Raw genomic sequence first — 18335 nt, forward strand, 5'->3', positions numbered from 1 at the left:
AACAAAGTAGACTAGTGGTTGTCAGCGGCTGGGGAGCATGGATACGGAGTGACTGCTCATGGGTATGGGTTTCTTTTGAGGCTAAAAGAAAATGCTCTGGAAGTAGTGGAGACTGCTGCACAATTTTGTGAATATACTAAAAGCACTGAATTGTACACTTTAAAAGAGTAAAATTCACAATATGTGAATTACTAAAGCAGCTGAGGCTCGGAGAAATTCGGTTATTTGCCCCAGTTCATACATCATGTGAGCCACTGAGCCAGGATTTGAACTCAGTTTGGTCTATTCTCCTGGGCCAAACTGCTTGGCAACATTTAGAATTTGCAGAAGAGTTTCTAGTGAAGACAATTCCACGCAAGCATTTCCAAAAGCTGGAAGAAAACCAGCAAGAATAGGTGTCACAGAGTTAAGGGAAAGAAAATTTCAGGAAGGGAGTGATCAGTAACGCCAAAGGCCACAGAGATAAGGACCAGGACGTGTCACTTAGACTTAATAACCAGGAGGTCATGAGAGGCCTTTGCAGGATTGGGGGGAGGGAAGGCAGTGGGATAGGGAGGGGGTTGCTAGCTGGCAGGGATGGGAGAAGTCTTCTGTAAGCAAGGGACAGAGATGAGAATCACAAGATGCCTCTTCCCCAAGCCTGGCTGCAAAGGTGGGGAGACAAATGGGTCAAGACGATCCTCAGGGAAGTTCCGGATCAGCAGGGGAGGGAAACACACCTGGACTTCACCTGCCACTCCTCAATCACTTGACAGTCGAGGGTTCAAGGTTTGACAGAGGCACCACCGACCAGTGCAGCTCGGCTTATTTGATGTTCAGTAATCTGAAGAAAGGAGAGTTGCCCTGAGAGAGGGATGGAGGAGGCAAGGAGAGGAGGTTGGGGACAGGAATGCTGTGCTCCCAGACCTGTCCACTCTCATTATATAGGTTTCTCTTCACCAGAGCTGGCTTGACATTCTCCTGTGGTAGCCCGGACTCCAATGTTTCTGCTCCTCTGCACACATATGCAGATGCTCTGAGCTGTTCGTGTTCTCCCAAAATTCACGGGCTAATCCCTAATCTCCAATGAGATGGTATTTTGAGGAGGTGCTCTGGGGAAAGCATTTAGGTCATGAGGGTGAAGCTTCCATGAATGGGATTAGTGGCCTCATGAGAAGAGATACCAGAAAAATGACCTCGTTTTCCCCACATGCTGGGAAAGCAAGATTTACCAAGACAGCCCTTGTGTGGAGTATCAGACAAGTCTCAACAAATTTGAAAGGACTCAAATCATCCACCTTTGGCCACCCAATGTGAAGAACTGACTCACTGGAAAAGACCCTGATGCTGGGAAAGATTGAAGGCAGGAGAAGGGGACGACGGAGGATGAGAAGGTTGGATGGCATTACTGACTCAACGGACATGAGTTTGAGTAAGCTCCAGGAGTTGGTGATGGACAGGGAAGCCTGGCGTGCTGCAGTCCATGGGGTCACAAAGAGTTGGACACGACTGAGCGACTGATCAGCACTGAACTGAAGAAATCATCCAAAGTACGTCTTCCAGACACAATGGAATTAAATTAGAAATACAATCAGAGAGGCCTCCGGAAAGTCCTAAATATCTGCAAACTAAAAAGAATGCTGCTAAATAATCATGGGGAAAGAAGAAATCAGAAAAGGAAACCTGAAAATATTTTGAACTCAATGAAGATGAAAACCCAATATATCAAAATATGTGAATTACAGCTAAGGTAGTATATGAAGGGACATTTACTGTATTAAATGCACATTAGAAAAGCAGAAAGACTTCAAATTAATGACCTTTGCTAATTAAACTCAATGTCAGCAGAAGAGATAATAATGATCACAGTAGAAATCTACTGAGAATCAAGTCATATTTTACACTACATACAAAACAAATTAAATGGATCATAGATGTAAATATAAAACCTATATGTATTTTAGAATAAAATGTAGGAGAAAATATTTATGAACTTAGGTTATGTAAAGATTTTTAAAGGTAATACTAAAAATATGGTCCATAAAAGAAAAAATCATGAATTGGACTTCATGAACATTAAGAACTTCTCATCTTCAAAAGACATTGTTAGGGGAGTGCAAAACAACACATAAATTGTGGAGAAAAGAAAACTGCAGATCACACACCTGAAAAAATTGTGACCTCAATATATAGAAACTCTCAACATTCAATAAAAAAACACTTCCAATTGAAATGGCAAAAGATTGGAATATTTTATGGAAGAATATACACAGATGTCAAATAAACATAAAAAAGATCTTCAACATTTTAATGTCATTAGTTGCCAGGTAAATGCAAATTAAAACCATGAGATACTGCTATGTACCTATTATAATGTTTATTATCTAAAAGACTGACCATACCAAGGGTTGGCAAGGACATGGAGGAACTGGATCTCTTGGACATCACAGACGGGAATATAAAATGGTACAACTACCTTGGAAAACAGATTGGAAAACTTTTAAACAGATTCAAAAGCTAAACACATAGCTATCATATGACTCAGGCATTCCACTCTTAGCTATTTGCCAAGAAAAATGAAAGCAGAGGTCTGTACCAAGGCTTGTACAAATGTGCGTGGTAGCTTCATTTATAATAGCCAAATCCCTGGGGGAAATCTCCAAACTGTCTCAGTAGGTAAATGGATAAATTGTGGTACTTACACAGTGGAGTTCTATTCGCTGATAAAAAGGAATGGCCTACTGCTTCAGTAGATCTGAACCCCTTCCTTCCTTCCTCTCCTTTCCTCTGTTTTCTTTTTCCTTTCTCCCCTCTCTTTGCCTTCATTGACATGGATTTAAATTTTTTAAGCCCTCATTTCAACCTTTCCCTGCATATGTCTTGCTGGAAGTTTACAGGAACATCCTGACTTTACCCACATGGACAGCTGCAAGAGCAAAGGATTCCCACACCATGAAGTTTGCAACAACTAATCACGCCCCTCCCTCAACTTGCCTTTAAAAGTGCTTTGCTGAAATCCTTTGAGCAGTTCTGGGTTTTCAGAGCACAAACTACCAGTCTCCTTGCAGGCTCTGCAATTAACCTTTTTCTGCTCCAAACTCCGACCTTTCAGTTTGTTTTGCCTCTTGTGCATCAGGCACACAAATCTGCCTTTGGTAACAGGCTCTGTCTCCTGACCCTCTTCATGTGTGACTTTGGATTACTTCCTATACATTTTTAAAATTTACTGGAAACATTATTAATAAGGTCATTATTTCACAAGGTTTCTGGTTCATAGCACAGCAAGTAAGAGTGCAGTTTTGGGATTCAAAGTGCTTGTGTTGAAACAAAGGCTCTACTATTTATTTCCTGTGACTTTTGGGCAAGTTAATGAAAATCTATGAAGTTCAATTTCCTCACATACAAAGGAAGAGGCAATATCATACCCATTTCCCAGTTACTGTGGGCATTAAATAAATGAATACATTTAAAGACCCAAGGACAGCACCTGGTATACAGTAAGAACTCAAACTTAAGCTGCTATTGTTGCTACTATTTTTGTGCTTAAAGGTTATACTGCATTCTGTTCTACAAAGAGGCTGATGTCTTACAACATGAATTTCCATAATAGGTAATTTTCAACTTTCATGACATTATATAGCTTGTTCATATAAGTATGTAAATAAATAAAATAACAAGGGTTGGATATCCACGGTTCATCTTTTTCTCCTCTTTTTGGAAAAATATTATCTCTTGAGGTAAGATCTCCAAAATCTATTTTCCAATTATAAATTATCTCAGGTGCTGTTGGAATAGCAGATACTCCTACACAGAGAAGATCCTACCCTCTAAATGTAGCATTAATAACATTTTTTTAAAGACAAAATGATGCCAACAGCTGGTTCATTTCAGCTGGAGTCAGAACACAGCCGTACACGAACGTCAAGCCCTGGAACAGTCACGCGTACCACGTGGGCTGGCATCGCTCCACTAATGACATTTGAACAAAATGAATTCCAAGTTCAAGTCTCCTCAGATAACGTAGTTCACATTTCTTAAATACCTGGTGAGTGAGGCTTGGTGCTTGAAGCCGCTGTCCTCTTAGGAGATGAAACTGCAGGTTTATTGGCATCTTGCTCTTTTTGTACTTCTTTCTTGGCTCCTATAAATAATTTAAAAAGAGAGAAAGAAACAAAAGAGAGCTCATTACAATCAAAACGGTTAACACAAATTGTTTGTGGAAAGGGAGGCTTAACAAAAGGCACACAGAACAAAATAATATTTGGGTGATTTGTTGCTATAGTCACCACCTCCTGTGCTTCAGGAATGACACGCTTGTTTATAGCAAAGGGAATTTTGTTATGAGCAGTCAGAGGAATAAGTACACTGCTGTCTCTGACATGATGAAAACCGCCCCTGTCTCTGGGGGTCACCGCACCCCAAGGGCCCTTACAAACTATGTGGGAATTAAAATTCACTGTCCTCAGCCACCAACTCAGTCGGCCTGTCTCCTTGCCAAAACAAATTTTCAGAAGATGGAGAAGGAAGCTGTAGCCGAATCTAACTGCTAATGACTCCAGCATCATGAGAGCTGAGCCTCGGGGGACTTGGTCTGCCTCTAATTAATTTCCACGCAGCTGGTCTGCAGAGGTGACCTGGAGAGCCTCCGAGTTCTGTCTCTGCTGCAGCTGAGCCTTTGTGGGACCAGATGGCAGAGGCGGCTGCAGCAGCACGGGACATCTTGAACTTGGGCTCAATCTAAGAACGGGCACTCGGGACATGGCCCCATTTCTCCCTTGTGTGCTGGGCACAGACCCTCACCTCACATCCCCTTCATCAGAAAGTCAAAGAATGATGGATGGAAGATCAGAGAAATAACACCAACCTGGGCGAACCTAGACCTGTCTCCACCTTAGGACCATTTATTATGCCATTTCAAAAATAAACCCTGGGCTTTTCTGGTGGCTCAGTGGTAAAGAATCCGACTGCCAAAGCAGGAGACAAGGGTTTGATCTCTGATCTGGGAAGATCCCATGTGCTAAGCCCACGCACCACAACGACTGAAGCCTGTGCACCTAGAGCCCATGCTCAGAAAAAAAGAGAAGCCACCTCAATGAGAAGCTCGTGCACTGTGCTGAAAAGTGGCCCTGCTCGCTGCGACTAGAGAGAGCCCACACGCAGCAGCAAAGACCCAGCACAGCCAAAAATAATAAATAGATAAATTTTTAAAAAACCCCAAACACTGTGATTAAAAAAATAAACAAACCCTAGTGATGGTGATGGTCCCTGGGAAGCAGAATACAAACTTCCTCTCCACTCCCAGCCCCACATTGTTACTCCCCCTTCAGAGGTAACTGCTGCTAGCAGTTTGCATTTATTCTTCCAGACATTATTCTAGTTATTTATAAACATACCTACACAAACACATACATGGCTATTAATCAATTAAATGAATCACATACTGCGATTTCTTTTTACCTACCCACACTTTTCAAGATCCTTTTCATATCAGTGCATTTATAGATCTTTTAAATATGTCACATCATATTAAGGGGCAAAGAAGCACTATAATTTACCCATCCTCCAGTTGATGAGCATTTAGAGTGTTTGCAAGTGTCAGCTATTAAAAAAGATAAATGTGCTATGTAAACAGTTTTCTACTTGTTTCTTTGTAAGCATGTATCAGCCTCTTTACAGAATAAATGCACAGATATGCTTTTGCCAGATTAAGAGTCTGCTCATTTGCAGTATCGCCAGACATAGCCCAGTTGTCCTCCACCCAAAGCTGCTAATTGACATTCCCAACCAAGTGTGGGAGACCAGTTCTTTGTAGACGTCCCATGCCCCACTGACACTGAAGTCTCCGTCATTTTGATTTTTTGCCAAACACTTGGAATCTTTTAAAATTGGTCATATGCATTTGAAAATTGCCTCATTAAACCCTTCACCCATTTTTCTTATTGATGTGTAAGAATTCTTCATTTATCCTAGATATTAATCCTTTGCCTTTTCCACGTTTCACTTTTTACAACTTATTTATAGTACCTTTTGTTGTACTGTATTTTAAAATTTTCAATATGTCCAAATATGTCAACTTTCCCTTACAGCTTTAAAAGCACTATTTGAGATTATTCATATGCGTGTGTGTATGCAAGTGTATGCACGTGTGTGTGTGTGTGTGTGTGTGTGTGTGTGTGTGCACGAACCCATTCACATGACTGGGGAGTCATTTCCGGGCTTTGCAGAGGGAGGCAGGTATTTGCAACCAACCTCTCTCTACTTTTCTGACCTGATTGAGCTCCTGCTTCTCCTGACCCAGTCGGGCCTGTTTCACCCCCTCCCTCCGTGTCCACTTGCCTCCTGCTCTTCCTCCTACATCTTGCTGGTGCTCAAACTTGCTGTACTTCCTCCCATCACAGGCACATTCTCTTGAGTGCATGGAATGTGCCTCCCCGAACCTTGAGCTTGGTTCACTCACCTGTTCATTCAGGTCCTGGCACAGCCAACAGTCACCAGGGAGGCAGCGCCTGGCACAACAGGTAAAACAGGCATCCTGCCACCTGACACTCTCCCCTTACCTGCTTCATTCTTCTTTGCATCACTTACCACCATCCAAAACAGATCCACGAATCTGTCTGCTTACTGTCTATCTTCCCCACTAGAATATAAACTTCAGCCAGACAATGCACCCTGCCCTGGACAGCACGGCCATTCAGTCAATGCCCACTGTCCCCTCCATTTCCTATTGGGATCTTTTCAAGACAGCTCAATCCAAGGCATTTAGGGGCTACAGGAGGCTGGACCCTCGGGGGACCTGAAAGCCCAGCCCCCATGCCACTCCACCAAAGCCACACCCATCCCGTGGAGGATCTGATTTGTGGCTCATCTCACTCTCCCTCCCTCTGCTCAGATCTTAGGTTTCAAGTAACACAGAAAGTCACCCAGACTCCTGGGAGCTCAGAAGGAAAGTGTTAAAAGGCCAAAGTGTGAGCTATGGCCTTATGTTTTGAAGGGAAACAAAACATAAATATTTATTCAGAGTTTCAATACTTTCCATCCAGCCTTCATGGAATGCTCTTTGGCAGCTTCTATCAAATATTTAAACATTGATAGACTTGACTCAGCAATTCTGCTTCAACAGATCTCTCTTCGGAATACAAGTGTGAAAAGATGTATGTTCAAAGACACTTCATACATCATGCACAATGATAAAGACATGAAAATAACCAAAATGCACACGGGGAATAAACTATAGTTAAATAAACTATAGTATGTTCATATGATGTAGCACTATGCCGCCAATAAAAGCAATGAGATTGCTTTATATTATACTGGCATGGGAAGATGTTCACGAGAAATAAATTAAAAAGCTATTTGTTGAACAGTATGCATGGTATTATCCCATTTTTAATACACAAAGATATTATCTATATTACAGCTGTAAATGGGACATCCTCATAGCTCGAACGGTAAAGAATCTGCCTGCAATGCAGGAGACCAGGGTTCATTCCCTGGATTGGGAAAATCCTCTGGAGAAGGGTATGGCAATCCACTCCGCTATTCTTGTCTGGAGAATCCCATGGACAGAGAAGCCTGGGGTGCTACAGTCCATGGGGTCGCAAAGAGTCAGACACGACTGGGTAATTAACACACACAGCTGTAAATATATAAAAATTTCTGGAAGACTGTTCCCTAGTTTTGTTGTTGTTGTTTAGTTACTAAGTCATGTTCAACTCTTTGACCCCATGGACTGCAGCACACCAGACTTCCCCGTCCTCCACTATGTCTGGGAGTTTGCTCAAATTCATGTCCATCGAGTTGGTGATGCTATCCAACCTACTCATCCTCTGTTGTCCCCTTCTTCTTTTGCCTTCAATCTTTCCCAGCATCAGGGTCTTTTCCAAGGATTCAGCTCTGCATCAGGCGTCCAAAGTACTGGAGCTTCAGCAACAGTCCTTTCAATGAATATTCAGGGTTGATTTCTTTAGGATTGACTGGTTTTATCTCCTGTAGTCCAAGGGACTCTCAGGAGTCTTCTCCAACACCACAATTCGAATGCATCACCTTCTTTGGTGCTGAGCCCTCTTTATGGTCCAACTCTCACATCCGTACATGACTACTGGAAAACCCATAGCTTTGACTAGACAGACCTTTGTCAGCAAGTGATGTCTCTGCTTTTTAATGCACTGTCTAGGTTTGTCAGGGCTTTTCTTTCCTAAGAGCAACAGTCTTTTCATTTCATGGCTGCAGTCATTGTGCACAGTGATTTAGGAGCCCAAGAAAATAAAATCTGTCACTGCTTCCACTTTTCCCCCTTCATGAAGTGATGGGACCAAATGCCATGATCTTAGTTTTCTGAATATTGAGTTTTAAGCCAGGTTAAAATATTACTAGTTTTAAAATTTTTTCGATAATGGCTACTACTTCTGAGCAGTAGGATCAAGGGAATTTTACTTTTTGTTTTCATATGCTTCTGCATTATTTCCACTTTTAATGAAGATCTCATACATTGTTTTTATAATAAAAAACAAAAGCCAGGAAACCAAAAACAAAATGAAAATAATTTGTCTGCTCTATGAAGGAATAAGGAAAGCAACCAGCTGAGTACAAACAATTCCACAAGCATAACTTTGATCGAAAGTTTCACGATCCTGTCCCTGTAGGAACACAGAGCTGCCGAGAAAATTCCTCTATGGTTCAGGGAACTCTTGATGGCACAGAAAATTAGGGCAATTAGTCAAGAATACAGTGGCTTTTCCAATTTTCTTGCAATCTGGACTCAGAGTAAATAATTTTTAAGTACACTGTAAACTTTCATTTTACTCCATAAGATCCCAGAGTACCTACTGAAATGGAACAGGACCCTATGGTCTTTGCCCCCGCATCCCATCCCCTGCCCCATGTCTTCTGCCTGACTTCTGTCTGTGGAAAAACTTTAGCCAAAGAGTAAGTTTAATCAGAGAAGTGAGAACATGCAGAAACAGAGGAAAACAGTCACAGAAGACCAAATAATGATAGTTTAGTCTGTCAGCATAGCCAAGGACCTTTAGGACCTTCTCAAGAGCCATAGATAACATTCTGAGCCATGTGCCGTGAGCTGTCTCATAGATACTGAAACCCCCACCAGGTGGAGGCTAACTGCATAATGACTAGACTGTAGCCCTGACATAAGCTGTAACAATTCTGAGAACCGGCCTCAAGGAAATGGGAGCATGCTGGCCCTGGAACTGAAGGCTAACTGTACTTAAAACAAGATGATGCTGGTCAGACCCCCAATGACCAATTTCAAGATGACCGTCAGAGCTGACTGTGCTGTTTCTGCCTGCAGCCCCCTCCCTCCATCTATAAAAGCTCTTGCCTCCTGGTTGGACTTTGGACAGGCATCTGCCTTCCTACCCCTCAACTCTGCCCTACTCTGCCCCTTACCCCACACGGCTGTGCGTATGCAAAGTCCAGAACCCTGTCACTGCAGCTCTTGGAGGGGGGTGCAGAAGAAGGCAGCAGTGGGGAAAGAAATGCTGGTCTCCCTCCGGTCTCAGAGGAGAAGTCACAGAGTTTCATTTGAAACTGACAGCAGTCACCTACTTCCAGACACTCCCTAAAGCGTTTCACCATAAACAGCAGCAAACAGCCTCCCAAAGGCTTAGGTGGAAAGGAGCTCCCTGGCAAAGCTCCTGGACACTGCTCCTTGGTAGAGGAAAGAAGAGCATGTGAGCTCAGCTTCTGGACACGGGTCTTCCATGTGCAAGACTCCAACACGTGCTGCTCCAAGACCCACCTTGTGTTTTCTTACAACCTGCTCATCACGGATGCTTAACGCCAAGTCCACCTGAGCGGAGCCCTGAGCCCAGGACCAGAGCCCCCCAGTCCAAGAGCGGTGGATGAGCACGAGGCTGTGCTCTTAAAAATGTGATGACAAATGACAATGTTTAATTCAGAATCCTCAGGGAACACATCAAAATTTAAAGAAAAATTCGATTATAGATAATGGTTAGAAAAATGCTCTATATTTTTTTCATAAAAAGAAAAATGCTACATATATATATATTTTAATAAAATGAGCACATCAAGAAAAAAAAATCAAAGGGAATTTTCACAGGCTCCTAACCTCACACACAATGGGCCACCAATCCCTGAAAATAAATCTCAGTAGAAGTAAGAAAAGATAAGAAACAAAAAGGATAAAGAAACATGCATAGCCAGAGACTTTATGCTCCAACTGTCTAAACTTCTCATTCTATCCGCTTGTGAAAGTGGAACTAATGAGGCTAATTCTAATTCCCTCAGCCCAATAGACCGGGCCCAGATGTCATGAAAGGCCCCGTTAGGAAGATGAAGAGGAACAGGAAGAAAAATGAAAGGTAAATGGGACAACGATGCAAGGTATGATTATCAGGCAATGGAACTGCAGAAGGAGAATAGGAAAACGTGAATGATGTAACCAGGAAGCAGGGATTCTGTTGTCACTTAGGAGATGGACAGAATGAGGGACCATTTCAAGGGAAGATTTATAGGGACTGAATGGGATGAAGAAAGGAAATATTATCTAGATAAAAACACAACAAATAAAAGAGGAACCTGGATGAGTTATAAATGAGAGGAGGGGTGAGAGAGGACTCCAGAAGGGTTGCAGAGATAAGAGAAAGAAACAGGTTTTAGTTGCCTATAGTAATATATTTTTTTTACTGCAACTCTTGGCTTGCAGAATCTTAGTTCCTTGACTTAGGATCGAACCCATGCCCACTGCAATGGGCTCTCAGAGTCTTAACCACTGGATGACCAGGGAATCCCCATGCCAATGGTAATTTTAAAAGATCAACAAAAATATCTGACGTTGGTGGAAAATTGAGTTAATGAAGGAAACAATCTAAATATACCTGAAATGAGGCTAGATTGAAACTATTAAAGGTTCATTCCATTTCCTCCACCCTTTATTGCATGTGTGAGGGAAGTGGAAATTCAACATAGAATAAAGGAGATTTCTGTGCTCAAATAAAGACCTACAAAAATCAGACTTGTAACAGAGATCTAATTATTTCCTGGATAAGAGCAGGGCTAATTTAATTCTGAAGACTGCTGTGAAAAGGTAAGAATAAAAGAATGAAGGAGTGAAGTTTGGGTGAAAATATCATATCTATTTAAAACTTTTATAATCTCCAAGTATGGACTTCCCTGGTGGTTCAGACAGTAAAAAATCTGTCTGCAATGCAGGAGACCTAGGTTTGATTCCTGGGTCTGGAAGATCCCCTGGAGAAGGAAATGGCAACCCACTCCAGGATTCTTGCCTGAAGAATCCCATGAACAGAGGAGCCTGGTGGGCTAAAGTCCATGGGATTGAAAGAGTCAGATACAACTGAGTGACTAAACCACTATTACCCACAACTGTCCTCAATCTTTCAGAGTATCTTTCTCAAATGGTCCTCATCCTCCTCACCCAACTTATGTTTCAAACCACCCAGCACCACCCCATCAGAACTTGAAGCCACTATGCTTGTATAAAACTCCTTTTCCTTGGAGGTTCCTAACTTTTGGCTGATATACTTTAACACTGTTCCTTGCTGTCACTACAGCAATAGTTACTGACTTTCACTTACTCCTAGACATGGTCTTCCTCTTACCTCAGGTCCTGCCATCAAGCTGGGAAATGTCCATGGTCCCATGCACAACTCATCTGACATCCCAGCCTTTCAGTACTTAGACAACAGCCACTCTTTCTAGGATCTTCCCCATATCATGTACGGATGTGAAAATTGGACCATAAAGAAGGCTAAGCACCAAAAAATTGATGCTTTTGAGTTGTGGTGCTGGAGAAGACTCTTGAGAGTTCCTTGGACAGCAAGGATATCAAACCAGTCAATCCTAAAGGAAATCAACCCTGAATATTCATTGGAAGGACTGATGCTGAAGCTCCAACACTTTGGCCACTGATGTGAAGAGGTGACTTATTAGAAAAGACCCTGATGCTGGGAGAGAGTGAAGGCAAAACAAGAAGGCTGGCAGAGGATGAGATAGTTAGATTGCATCACTGACTCAATGGACATGAATCTGAGCAAACTCCAGGAGATGGTGGAGGACAGGGGAATCTGGTAGGCTACAGACCACAGGGTCACAAAGAGTCAGGACATGCCTTAGTGCCTGAACAACAACAACTCTTGCCAGGCACCTTTAATCAGGAAACCTGGGTACCACCCTGCACCTTGGATCACCTAGAACCTTACCTCTGAAATTCACACACCCCACTTTGGCTGCAAATTTCTTCTTACAGTTGGTCACTTGGCTAAACCAAGAATTCTGATGTGGCAATCTTTCCCCTGGGGATTGAGAAGGCATCTTTCTTTTAGTTTTCAGGGGTGCTTTGGGAAAGTTAGGTACTACTCTAAAGTTCAACCTTGGTACCTCCTCTTTTCCCCAGTCTTACGAAATCTCATGATGTGCCCGTCCTGTGAGGGTCTTTTTTCATTCACTATGCTGGGCACCTGGTAGGCTGTTCCAGTCCTACAGCTGAGGGAAATTTTCTTAAAATGTTGCTTTCATCATTTCCTCCCCTCTGATTTCTCTATTTTCTGTAAATTGGGGTATAGCTGCTTCGCCACGTTGTGTTAGTTTCCACTGTGCAATGAAGTGAACTAGCTCTATGTATATATATAGCTCCTCCCTCTTGGACGTCCCTCCCACTCGTCAGCAGGCACCAGGGAATTTTCAATTTTTTTATTTGGGTACTTTTAATACTAAGTAGATCATATTTGTATGGGGGGAATGCTAGCTCTGAAAGGCACAATTTTATTGTGTTCTTGAATTAATGAGAAAGTAAATTACTGGATAGAATAAGACAAATAATTCAGACTATTCCTTTCATTTGAACTTACCTAACTAAAACTGCCACAGTGAATAAAACTCAATTTCTATTTAGGTAGTTTCAAAAAATCAAAGTACTTTTCCCACCACGATTTACTTATTCACAGTTTCTCAGGACCTAACAGATCATGCAGAGTCTTGATTCCCCAGGAGAACTGGATTATTTTCCTCCCACAAATCCACCACAGGAACAGGTTTACTCATTATATTTCTGTGTGAAAGTGATTTCTCATTACTCACTTTTAGGACGTCATGCCTGTTTATTATGTGGGGAGAAACAGATACTGGAGAAGAAATGAAAAAAAAGGAAAATAAGAAGTGGTTTCAAAATGTCAGGAATTCACGTGACTGTCAGGACTATTGTACCATAATTCTGTAATCTTTTTTACAGCCTATGTTATAATCATCTTTTATGATAATATTCACCTTTTTCTTCAAAATGTAAACTACCAACATGGTAAATGATAACTCGCAATTGAGACAGTAGCCACTATAAAATAGAAGCTATGGTGATAAAATGAAAGTTTTGCAGCTAGATTCCCAGGCTTGAAGTCAACCCAGAAATCTTCTGATTTCATTACTCTTGGAAAATGACTTGATCTCTCTAATCCACAGTTTCCTAATCTATAAAATAAGGTTAAAAATAGTACCGGCACATCCTAAGAAGTAAGGATGCAATGATATGGTGGGTCTGGCAAGCATACAGTAAGTACTCAAAAAATGCTGGCAATTATTATTCTAGTTGCTCATCCATGAACCATGACATCAGTTCGGCCACTGTCCAGCTTGGATATACAGCAGGGTATTGTCACACTGTTGTTGCTCAGTTGCTAAGTCATGTCTGACTCTTTGTGACCCCACGGACTGCGGCATGCCAGGACTACAGAATGAACTTCAGCTTCAGCATCAGTCCTTCCAATGAACACCCAGGGCTGATCTCCTTTAGGATGGACTGGTTAGATCTCCTTGCAGCCCAAGGGACTCTCAGGGGTTTTCTCCAACACCACAGTTCAAAAGCATCGATTCTTCGGTGCTCAGTCTTCTCTGTCACATTACTTATTCTGCTCTCATTCATCCCCATCAACCTGCCATGTGGGTTGTTCAACAGTCAGAGCTACTTCTAAGACTGGGAGACTCTATATTTCATACTCCTGCGTCTGGTAGTCATACACTGGCTTCTCATGTCCATCATGGGCTTTAGACTCTGATCAGCTGCTGGAAAGATTACTGATAACAAAGTGTAGGGCCTGAAACAGTGCTTGACACAAATATGCTGATGGATGGATCAAAGATGAACACACGAAGACTCTGCAATGTCCAAGAAATGTGTGATGTTTTGCCAGTTATCTTAGAGAAGGGATGGCTGGCATTTGTTTCTTTCTTATTATATTTTCATTTTTTCTAGCTCCCCCCCAACATCATCACCCAAAGACAGTAAACAGGGTATTTGGTATTTCATCAGCATAAGGTAGCTAGTAAAACGTACAAATCTGAAGAGAACTGTAAAGTTTTAAATACTGACATGTAATTAAAAGTGCCATGCTCATCAGGCTAAGAGACGGGGCTACAGCGTGGAAGCATTTTGCGTAACAATGCATTTACAGTTCAGGAGGCAGAGTTCTGAGGCACATAAATGTCAGAAATCACAACGGAAAAGCAGCTCCACAGGACCATTGGCACTAATTACTGCTGGCCCAGCTCCCATAGCTCTTGGAGGCTGACAAGCAGAGTGGGCACAATACCAGGTGTGCAACTGTTGAGATGCAATACGTGCATATATTCTTAAGTGAGAGTTAGCGTTTTCTGCCCCACTTTGGAGGGGCCACCACATCATTCCAGGTTTCACACCAGCCTGCCGCTGCTGCTGCTGCTGCTAAGTCGCTTCAGTCGTGTCCGACTCTGTGCGACCCCAGAGATGGCAGCCTACCAGGCTCTTCTGTCTCTGGGATTCTCCAGGCAAGAACACCAGAGTGGGTTGCCATTTCCTTCTCCAATGCATGAGAGTGAAAAGTTAAAGTGAAGTTGCTCAGTCGTGTCCAACTTCGTGATCCCATGGACTGCAGCTCACCAGGCTCCTCCACCCATGGGGCTTAATAGCAAGTGAGTTGCGGCATTTTGTAAATTCTCGGTGGTACAATGGGCGTGTCCCATCGCGCCTCCCAAATCATCAAAAATATCATCCGTGCTTCCATGAAAGAAACAGCAGATTAAGAGAAACATATCTTGTCCATTACCTGGATCATTCTGTGACACTTTGATGATAATTTTTAAACAGCCCCCAAGGCCACTAAACTGCCCAGAGGATGAGGTTATCAGAGCTTTAAACTCAAGGGTCCACACACAAAATCAAACTGTCCCATTGAACCACCTAAGGGGCAATGCTTGTGTGATGATGAAGGCAGGACCCACCAGTAAAATTAGTGACTGAGGAAGCAGCTGTAAATTTTCTGTACTTTTTTATTTTTGACCCTGTATTTTTACCAGCTTTCCAGTTCTTGCACAAAAGGGTTGAAAGGGGAGAGGAGGCTGCACGTTTTCAAATTAACAAGGCATCTAGTGGTCAGCAGCCTAGGTTCAAGACTTTCAGTGGGGAGGGAGACCTGGGAACCTCTAATATTTACAAAGCGGGAATCTACATGGTCACCTGCACAGAACGCCGTCCCCAGCCCCGCTGCCTGGCAACTTGGACTGACCAGTTAGGTCTCTCCTGCACGCTTTTCGCACACTATGTTAGGTCTGTTAAATACACCTCCACCGTACACTCAGCGTGTGTGTGTCCACCAGTCCTGTCCGACTCTTTGCGACCCTGTGGACTACAGCCCTTCAAGTTCCTCTGTCCAAGGGATTTCCCAGGCAAAAACACTGCAGTGGGTTGCCATTCCCACTCCAGGGAATCAACCCAACCCAGGGATCGAACCCAAGCCTCCTGTATCTTCTGCACTGCAGGTACATTTCTTACTGCTGAGCCATTGGGGAAGCCTGTTACACTCAGCATAACCATAATTAAATACATGCGTAAGGATGAGTTTTATGCTTTTTTCTCCTGTGACAGCAGCAGCTCTACAGAAACAAGGACTGTGTCTGTCCCATTCACGTGATGTCCCCCAGCATCCAACACAGAGCTCAACTCAGAGAAAGTGCTCTCGAAACCTCCATGGAATGAATGGATGGCCGTCCACAGCTCCCCTGACTCTGAATGCCCCCCAGAGTGACTGAGCTGGACTTTGGGGTCATAGTATGGGACTCACAGGGCCTTCTGGCCACTGAGATGGGTGAGGAAGCTCCCCACCCACTGCTGGCCAGAAAGAACAGCAAACAGGCCTTCCAGGACACTCACAAACACCACCCTCTGAACCATGCAATGGACAGTCACTCCATCCATCATCCCACCATATTCTCCTGTCTCTGGGACCTCACGCAAAGGAACAGGTCTCAAATGTATCACCTTTATTTTTCTCCCACTAATATTCTTTCTAACACTTCTACTCTCCTGTAAACTCCTTCACCCGCAGGCCATTGCAGGTCCCTCTGTTGGCTTCACGAGGACTGATGAGCTAAAGCTGGGGGAACCATGGGGACCCCGTCTCAGGGAGAACACAGCCAACACCAAGTGATAACACCCCTGTACTGAAGAGCCCAGCGCAACCTAATTGCTCTGAACTTGTCCCCTGCAGGTCCCACACCCGGGTCAGCATGGGCTTCCACACTGTGAGGTGCCATGACTCTCTCACTGTCAGAACAATAACAGCCTCTCAGAGTCGTTTCCATTAAAGGAGCATACATCACTTGCTATGGTAAGAACAAGCCCCCAGCATCCAGATCCAAGATGCCCATGGCAAAGTGAGCCCTTTACCCAGCCTGTCTTATCCTAAAGTTGCATATTTTGTTTTAGCAAGTTCTTATTGAGTCTATTTTTAGATGTGCCCAGAGAGGGGAGATGATGCTTGGCCAGACTAGAGGGTGGGTGAGGAGAACATGTTAGAGCAGGCTGTTTACAGAACCCAGAACATCTAAGTGCTCGGTAAACACATTCTGATGGTGCAGACATGCTACTGATATTTTTACACTATGAAGAAAGAAGAAAGTGTTAGTCTGTCAGTCGTGTCTAACTCTTTGCAACCCTATGGATTGTAGCTCACCAGGCTCCTCTGCCCATGGAATTCTCCAAGCAAGAATACTGGAGTGGGTTGCCATTCCCTTCTCTGGGGGATCTTCCTGACTCAGGGATCAAATCCAGGTCTCCTGTATTGCAAGCAGATTCTTTACCATTCGAGCCACCAGGGAAGGCTATAGTATACCCAGAAATAGGAATTCTCAGGTGATGCAGTGGTGAAAAACCCGCCTGCCAATGCAGGAGATGCAAGAGATGCAGGTTCGATCCCTGGGTCAGGAAGATCCCCTGGAGGAGGAAATGGCAATCCACTCCAGTATTCTTGCCTGGAAAACTCCATGGACAGAGGAACCTGGGGGGCTATAGTCCGTGGGGCTGCAACGAGTTGGACACAACTGAGCACACACACGCCAAAAATACCTACATCTGTGATTTTAATACAGAAATAGTAACCTGCTTTTAAAGAAGTAAAAATAATTTTTGTGATGCAAGTGGAGCTTCTGTACCCATAAAGCAACAACCTCACTATTCCCAGGGAATTTTTCCCTTAGGGGGAGAGAACCGAAACAATAAGACATCAGCTGTTTGTTCTCTGCATAGCCATGCGAAATCCTTCTATATAGCTGAGTCTGAATAAACGAATTTTACTTTCCATAACACATCATGTCAACATGATACCATCAGAAGGCATATTGACCAAGAAGTGTTCAATCATCAGATCAACACTCCAATTGAAAATATTCTCCCATTTGCTACAACAACTGCAGACCAGTTAGAAAAGTCAATGGGTAAAGCCTGAATATTTGTGCAAAATTACATAGATCAACATCCTGGTGAGATGTTTGTTGTATTTGACATACGAACAACAGAACAGCTTTTCATGAAAATTCAGAGACAAAGAGTCATTGAAAGACTAAGGTTAAGTTTCTAAAATTCTTCTTTATATAGCAATGGAGAGGGTGTTCTGTACTTTTTTAAAAAAAAAACATTAGCACTAAATCCATGACAGTTTCCTTTGTCATCATACTGATGTCAAGGAAGCAAAGATCATTATTAACTTATAGGAAGATGATATTCTGGGAGTAGATCTTGCTCAGTACAGTGTTATTAGTTCTCAGCTTATGACTGAAAGCCCAGGGAAAGGAGGGACATGGACAGAATCCAGAATGGATTGTAGGGATCAGGGTGCTGTGTGTGCATAACTAGCACTGTCCCAGAAAGAAGAGTCACTGTCTCAGTCCTAAGGAGGTGGATGCACCTAAAGCGTATTATACAGAGTGAAGTAAGTCAGAAAAAGAAAGATGAATACGAACACATATATATGGAATCTAGAAAGATGGGACCGATGATCCTACATGCAGGGCGCAAAGGAGACACAGATGTAAGGAACAGACTTTTGGACTTAGTGGGA

At 43.0% G+C, this 18335-nt stretch overlaps 1 protein-coding gene across 3 annotated transcripts in view; it reads right to left on the bottom strand.

The window, feature by feature from the left end:
- Positions 1-18335, bottom strand: part of MTUS2 (microtubule associated scaffold protein 2) — a 379312-nt gene that overhangs the window by 122030 nt on the left and 238947 nt on the right. For all 3 annotated transcript variants that reach the window (XM_040266725.1, XM_040266722.1, XM_040266724.1), the window contains one exon: positions 4022-4120. In XM_040266725.1, coding sequence (XP_040122659.1) covers positions 4022-4120 — 99 coding nt within the window. The remainder of the gene's footprint in view (positions 1-4021; positions 4121-18335) is intronic.

The sequence above is a fragment of the Oryx dammah genome, unplaced genomic scaffold, assembly GCF_014754425.2.
Source record: "Oryx dammah isolate SB20612 unplaced genomic scaffold, SCBI_Odam_1.1 HiC_scaffold_24, whole genome shotgun sequence".
NCBI lineage: Eukaryota > Metazoa > Chordata > Mammalia > Artiodactyla > Bovidae > Oryx > Oryx dammah.